The sequence below is a fragment of the Embiotoca jacksoni genome, unplaced genomic scaffold, assembly GCF_022577435.1.
Source record: "Embiotoca jacksoni isolate LCO1_2020_lvr unplaced genomic scaffold, fEmbJac1.0.p SCAF_8, whole genome shotgun sequence".
NCBI classification, from domain to species: domain Eukaryota; kingdom Metazoa; phylum Chordata; class Actinopteri; family Embiotocidae; genus Embiotoca; species Embiotoca jacksoni.
In genome coordinates this window covers 17714836-17722526 of record NW_027185436.1, presented here as the reverse complement: position 1 = coordinate 17722526, position 7691 = coordinate 17714836, and the positions used below count along the sequence as shown (strand labels likewise).

General features: G+C 39.5%; 1 protein-coding gene across 1 annotated transcript; it reads right to left on the bottom strand.

The window, feature by feature from the left end:
- Positions 1–921: 921 nt before the first annotated feature.
- Positions 922–6763, bottom strand: vps33a (VPS33A core subunit of CORVET and HOPS complexes). Its single transcript, XM_069178006.1, has 13 exons — positions 6629–6763; positions 6226–6291; positions 5641–5768; positions 5326–5512; positions 4864–4980; positions 4585–4759; positions 3900–4093; positions 3598–3724; positions 3156–3223; positions 2882–3019; positions 2567–2704; positions 2308–2476; positions 922–1611 (listed from the first exon to the last, which is right to left on the bottom strand). The coding sequence occupies exons 1-13, from the start codon at positions 6728–6730 to the stop codon at positions 1418–1420; spliced, it is 1803 nt and encodes a 600-aa protein (XP_069034107.1). The 5' UTR covers positions 6731–6763; the 3' UTR covers positions 922–1417.
- Between the last annotated feature and the right edge of the window lie 928 nt (positions 6764–7691).

Genomic DNA, 7691 nt, shown 5'->3' with positions numbered 1-7691 from the left:
TAGTAATTCAATATCTACAGCACTGTATATCCTATGCATGTATTTGTGTTTGTGTTTGTCCCTGCCCTGATTAACAGATGTAAACTGAACTAAAAGAGACAAAATCTAAGCATGCATAAATCCCAAACAAGCTTAACATATAGTTTACATAGTACAAAAAAATGTAACCAGTCATACCTTGGTGTTGTTGGAGCAGGACAGGAGCTGATCAGAAGGAGGGCTCCTGTGCTTCCAGCACTGAAGTCCAAGTTGGGTGTGTGCTGTCTTGAGCGTTTCAAGCCCTTATTACAGAGGAGGAGCCAATAGCCAAAACTGATCACAAGGATCTGAGTTCCCTGGGATTCATCTATTGGCAATTTAAGTCTTCATCGCACCTGCTCCTCAAACAAAGTGACAGCAGCGGAATATTTTGACAAAAATGTTCAGATTTGAGTATTTTATAATTAATGTAATTAAATCAGTTCCCAAGTCTTGTAGACAAACAACATGGAGGAAATAAACAGATTAACCCAACAAGAGTTCACCAAAATCTCTGCCTGCTGTCAGCAGGTACCCTTATGTATACCGTGTCAGGCACGGAGAAGATATTGACTGATGCAGAGATCAAACACCGTCCTGCAGCGCAGTTATCCTCTACCGGAACATGGAGCAAATGGCCTCCTAATTCAATCAGTGTCCTCCGCTGTCAAATCATGGGCTGCTGTGGGCTGAGCTCTCCAGACAGCACAGGGCCATTATCGGCTGATCAGGAGGCCTGTTACTGTGCTAATTGCTCCTTCAGAGAACTGGACCACCACGGATGGATCCACTCCCATCCCAGCCTTTCATCTGTTTACAATCAGATTGCCTTTCCCCAAAAAGTTACCTGCTAAACAATAGGCAAAATGACTTATCATTAGAACCAAGTAAAACAAGACTAAATTCACTTAGTTAAGGCTTTATTTACCTATTTTTAACTTGCGCAAAAGCCACAGGAAAAAAAAAACTGTCAACAAAAGGTTTTAGAAATGCAAATCAAAGTGCAGCTTTAATTATCTTATGCATGAAATCATCACAAAGGTTTTAATCATACATATATACAGTAGCTCTGTAGTAAAGCAATGACCTGTGATGGAAACATGAGCACAAACAGATGTTCAATAGACGGTAGCAGTAATCCATATTTGTACTGTATAGTCTAGGTGCACTATAGAGCAATGTTTTTTGTCCATGTCTCGCTCAGTAACGCTGACTTTAACATAACTTTATATACAAAAAAAACCTCCACAGAGGCCCCTTTAAAGAGCCTGTTGCTGTTTAAGCAGCGCAGACATCAATGAAACACCTGCAGTACACTGATGTGGACATGAAAAAAACAGCAGGTGAGCTTTTCTGACAGATGGGGTGTTTTGATGTTGCCAGGTGTGGACAGGCTGACTCAGGGTGTCTGGGATTCAGGCCGGTCCATGAGAGATTTGATCCAAGTGGTGCCATTTATGAGTTTGGTGGTGGCTATGATGTACTCCATCCCGCTGTCTTCCATCTGAGAGAGGAAGCGGAGAGCGGCGATCTCTGCGTATGTCACACCACCGAGGAAAAACACCAGCGTGGTCCGATTCTCCCCCTGCTGGCCTGTACGACATTAAAAGGAGATGCACGTCAGTCAAACACAAAGCTGAAACTAAATGAACTAAGACAGGAAATAGTGAGCGTGACAAAGGACATTTCAGTCACTGACATTATAATCCATAGAATTTCTGCCATAGATCACATTAACGAAATACAACATAATGTAAGACAGTGCCAAATCCCTTCTGTTAAAGCACCATTTTTTGAACTCTGAAAACACTAATTTAGCTGAATCCTCCCTCTTGATTAGAGTCCTCTATTAACACCTTTAAAAACCAATGTGAGGCAGGCATGTAGCAACAAGTCACCTGTCTAATGCCCAAACTCGCAATTCTAATTAGCACATTTCAAATTGAGCGTATAATTAAATTCATTGTTCCCATCAGTGTTAACACCTACTGCTGCCAAAATGAAACGATGGAGGAAAGCTGAAGGAAAGCACAGGCTGTCACTCACAAATCCAGCACCGTATGTTATTATTTAGCCTTCTCTTCAACACAGGCACACAGAAAAAAAACCCCACAAACATTGGCATTGGCTCTGTGGCATTGTCTGCTTTGTGCCATCAATCTGCTGCTGTTCAGCATCCGGCATTAAACAAAAGCCTGTGTCTTATCAGCACGTCGCAGGCAGGAGGTTGTTTTCATTCTGGATCGAGCAGCAGGGCAAACAGCAGTCCTAGTCTGGATGGGTCTTTACGTTTCTTATGAAGCCCGGAGGGAAGCTGTTGTCTCTCCTCGAAGTGGGGGCCTGGGAGCATCTTCAGCACCTCTTCGATGCTGCGCCACCCGGGCCTCGCCAAGACCTGAGTCAGTCGGATGCTAAGCGGAGCGTAGCCGCTGTAAACATATGAGATGTCGTTGGGGTTCTGAGAGAAGAAAAAACACAGAGTCAATGTCAACCCTCAAAATTGCACAAGTTTAATCCTAAAAGTTATTTCTTGTAATAAATGTTGTACCTGCTCATTGGCATCCTCCATCCACAGTTTCAGGGTTTTTCTAATAGTTGGGTAGTTATTCCTTGAGCTTGTCTGTGGCTTTAAAAGACCCCCCTTCTCCAGGTTGTTTAGTGTGAGTATGTGTTCATAACCATAGGTCTACAAAAAAAGACAAAAAAGGTATCATTAAAAAGAAAAAGAAAAAAAAGTCACCAACCAGATTCGATTATTCATTTAGCGCAACTGAAAAGTGCTTGAAAAAAAAAAAAGTCTGTAGTGCACAGCAATTCAACACTATTTTCCTTTTTGCAGCAGCAGGAATGTCTTTGACTTTACCTGGAGAATCTCCCTCTTGTAGTAGTCAAACACCTTCTGCTTCAGGCCATTGTTGCAGACAGACTGCATAGACACCAGACGCAGAATCTTGATCAGTGGATCCTTCTGGGAAATGCAGTCTTCTATATACGTGTTCACCTGCATAGTGACGTTATTTTAAGGATTTCAGTGAACTTACCCAAAACCATAGTATATCTATATAGCTATTTGTTTGAGAACCATGTTAATGGCAGCTTAGCTTTGTAAAAACAATTAGTAATAACATAAAAATTACCTTGTCTGTGTCGACACCCGTCATAAACTCCTGCTCCACTGTTAGATTATCAAAGAAGGCCTCAGATGCTGAAACAGGAGTTACATTTTACTACATATAACAAACTTGCAAGACACCTTCAACATACAGTACTAAGATAAATAATGAGTACTGCAGACTTTAAAACAAGGAATAAAAAAATGCAAGGTAGTTTTTAATAACACTAGTTTTCATTACACTACAAAATTAAAAGTTATTTGGATTTGTATTAGCACTACAAACAGTGCCTTGAATTGCTAGATAATAGTTGTTTAAAAAAAAAAAAATAAAGTTTGTGTGAAGGTTTCCTCAAACCACAATGTTTTATTTTGTAAATATAAAAATATAATGTAAGACGTGCCAAAATGTGAACAGAAAGAAAACTAATGCATTTTAAGCGGAAACTGTGGGGTTATCTACGCACTGGTGATGTCCTTGATCAGCTCGGCTATAGAGGTGTGGTTAGCCAGTGAGCTTCGTGCTGCCTGCATGTGAGGGAGCTGAGACACAAACTGCTTTATTTCTCCCACTGTTTTAGCATTATGCCGTTCCTGGAAGACAAAAGGAAAAAAAACGTCACGTTACTTGCAGCACTCTACTAATTTTTTTTTTACAGCAGCTCAGTAAAACAACATTTAAATGATTGAAGACCGTCACCACAAAAATTCTGTCACAAAGCACATCAATAAATAAAAGTAAATGTGAAACACGCAAGACAAGACCAACCTCAAAGGCAGCAGATATGATTTTGGCCTTCTTGCTGAGCGCTGCACCAACAGCGTTGAAGTTTTTGTCCCGGATTTCTGCGTACAGCTCCTCTGCTGAGTTGAGCTGTAACTTCTTGGGTTCTGTGGGTAAATCTTTACTCCCTTCGCCTTGCTTCTTCTGTGCAAACTTCTCAGGAGGCAGCTTGACATAACCTGTGAGGTAGATGGAGGAAATACAAGGACCAGAGATTTAAAAAAAAAAAAAAGAGACTAAACAGACTAAGAATTTAGAATAGGAGTTAATTACTTTTTTTCCACATAATACCTGGACAAGACTCCAGATGTATAAGGCTCAGGATGAATATCTATTTAAGAAAAAGCCATAAAATAGACATGGCTGCATCCAAACATCCCAACAAAGAACAATTGTAAATAAAATAAACTGCTTAAGGAAAAACTGACCATCATTTTAAGACTGCAATATGATCAAGAAGTAAAATACTGTAAAAAAATAACAACAACAACATATATGTGCTCTTTAGATGTGACCCATTACACTGAAAGAACCCTTTCTGTTTCAATAAGTTGCAAAAAAGAAATGAAAAAAAGGATATGCAGATGTCAGTTATTGAAAATATAACCTTGATATCAGATAGACATTCAAACAAATGTAATGAGAATAAATCAAATTGGTTTATGCATGCCATTATTGATTCCGTAGATCTCGTCAATGAGACCCTCGTAGGTGAGCTGCGTGGCCAGAGGGGTGAGTAGGTCAACATTACGATCCAGGAGGAGGAGAGTATCAAACACGGGCAGAATCTGATTTTGACTGCCAGCAAACTCCCTCTTCATCCTCAACATCATGTTGGCGACATGCTGACAACAAACAGACAATTTCTTAGTCAGAAAAACTCCTTTACGTGGCTGCTGCTGACCTTCTGTCCACGTGGAATCAGCTGTTTTACTACTCACATACTCACCCGAGCACAATCTCCTTTCCCATATATCTGTGGAATGGTGCCGTACAGTGCCTGCAAAGTCATGAGGCCTTTAGCTGTGTGGTACAGGCTTGTTTGGTCATTTTCCAGGTAGCATTCCTGAGTGAGACACAGAGGAGTAAAAATATGTTTATAGACACATATACACATCATCTATAAAACTGGATGAGGTATGACATTTTTAATATTTCCTTCACCAGATATCACAAATTACCATTATGTTATGCTGTAATATTTGTGTCGATTTGAAATCTAGTCTTTACTTTATAACAACACACATATACTTCATTCGTAGAGCTGCAGAGGGGTTGACATACAACGATCAGCCACAACATTAAAACATCTTGCTGAAAAAGGCCACGGCCATCAGGGAACATTGTTGCCATGAGCGTTTTAATGTTGTGGCTGATTGGTGTATATCTAAGATGTACAACTTGAACACACCCTGTAAGCACTTTCATACTCCATGGAGAGCAGGTCCCCATCGTAGGGTATCAGGTCCAGGATATACTCATCAATGTTGATGAATGAGCCCAGCACGCCCTGCTCCTTCAGCCGCTGCTCACACAGCATGCTCCGCCGAGGCACAAACAAAATGTGGAAGTCTCGGGATGAATGCAGCTTATCCTCACTAAAAAAGATGCACAATCAAGGACATAAGTGTTACAAACTGAGCACAGCTTTGCAAAGTGAGAGAAAGGACATGCCTTTATCACTCTTTACAGTGTGGGGCTAGAAAATAAGACGCATAAAACACACCTGAATACATTCTCTGCGATGATGTCCATAAGCTCCAATCTTGGACGGACAAAGAAGATGATATTTTTGACATCAGCAGGAGGGAGCCTGCCGCTCTTAAGGGTGAACATCTTTTCCACTTCATGTTCCTGAAAAAGGGAGCAATAAATAAACAACATTTTTTTTTAGTGTTTTCAATAAAAAAAATAAAAATAAAAATAAAAAACACATTAAAAAGCAGGGCTACAAATAACGATTATTTTTATTATCAGTTTCCCTAAGGTGCAGCCTAAAATGTATCGTTCTGTCCCGACCAATGGTCCACAAACAAAATAAATTCAGTTTATTATCATGGAGGTCTGAAGGAACCAGAAAATATTCACATTCAAGAGGCTGGAAACAGATACTTTTACCATCTTAAATCAATTAACAAACCAATTAAGTGATTATCAAAATAGTTGTTGATTATTTTGATCCAACTGTTCAATTATTCGATTGATTGCAGAAGCTAAAATAGACATATGGCATTAAAGTAACAACAAACCTTATCAGGGCCTCGTCTATTGGGTGACTGTACTTCAAATGCGAAAAAAAAAAGGGCCTTACCTTCAGTAGAGAGTACTGAGCTATCAGTCCAAAAGGTCCCGTCAGATATTCATCCCAAACTATGGCCTACAGGACAAAGACACAAAGGTATAAATATCAGACAGTAGGCAGACCTGAAATATGCGGAAACATTTAATGCCAGTGACTTAGCTATTATGATTAGCTAATGGTTTCAAGTATCATCTGATATACAATGAGTAAGAATATAGCTCCCATGCAGGTAGTTCTGAAGCTAAATTATGAGAAGATATACTGTTTTAATATATGCTTGAAACATCTTAATATGATCTAAAATAACTGCTGACAGCTCCATAATAACATTGCAGACTAGATTAACTGTCCCATCAGCGGGATAACTGTCGCTGTTCCAGCCACGTTTTACACATGTATGTCGATTCATTACCTTGCTTCCCGCACATTTGTCCAAAAACTCTCGAAGCTCTTTTCGTGCTGCTTCTCTCAATATGTTTAAGTTCACTCTACCGTACGATAGGTGGGCAGCCATTTTTTTCCTGAACAGCAGCGGCACAACAGATCAGGTGACTTCAGCGGCAAAGACTCAGTCACGTGACCAAAGAATGCACGACACTCAAGATAGTTCACGCCATAATGTAGTTTCAATTATCGTAAAATGTACAGCCAGTTTCTTCTAGCCTGTGAAAACGTCACGATGATCTGCCTGAAATAGCTGTTAGCGGTGTAAAATGATAATAAATAAGGGCAACGAGCTGACAGGATCCGCCTTTTGCTTACGGTTACGAATTTGTGTCGCGCATGCGCAGGGTGCTCGCTGAAAACAACTGCACTAAAAGTCTCGAGGAATACTAATCTCATTCTAATGAGACTATCGGTAGGGTTCACTTGATTTTTTATTTATTTATTTATTTGTCTTTACTATGTGCAGACGTCAAATAAGATCTTAAATAATCTCCCCTTTGAGTTTTTTTCTAGGATACCAACAAGGAAGTACGAACGTGGTAATATCTTGCGCTACTTGCAGTCTTTGAGGGTGTGTGGGTGTGGTAAACGTACACCATAGGAGCTAAACAACAGGCCATTTATTTTGAAAACACAATTTATATTTTCACGGCAAATGTGTTTTGCCATTTTTGAAATAAAGATTACATTCATCACTCAAAGATATACAGCCCATCCTGTAAGTATAGGGTTGCATTTGTTTTTTTTTGTTTTTACGATGCAATGAATACTTAATCCCTTAGATGGCGCTATGTCTCCACAGGAAGACGGGGTACGTTCACATAATTGAGACGCTGATTTTAGAATTTCAGTGATTATGTTTTTATAGATTTATTTGTTGCATCCTAACAGTCCACCATGTGAATAGAAGAAGGGACGTTAACTACAGTAAATTTAACATCATGTTAAAAATATGAAGACATTTTAGAATATTTGTATTTGTATATTTGTGTTTAGATCAAAATAGACACAACATAAAAGAGCAACAT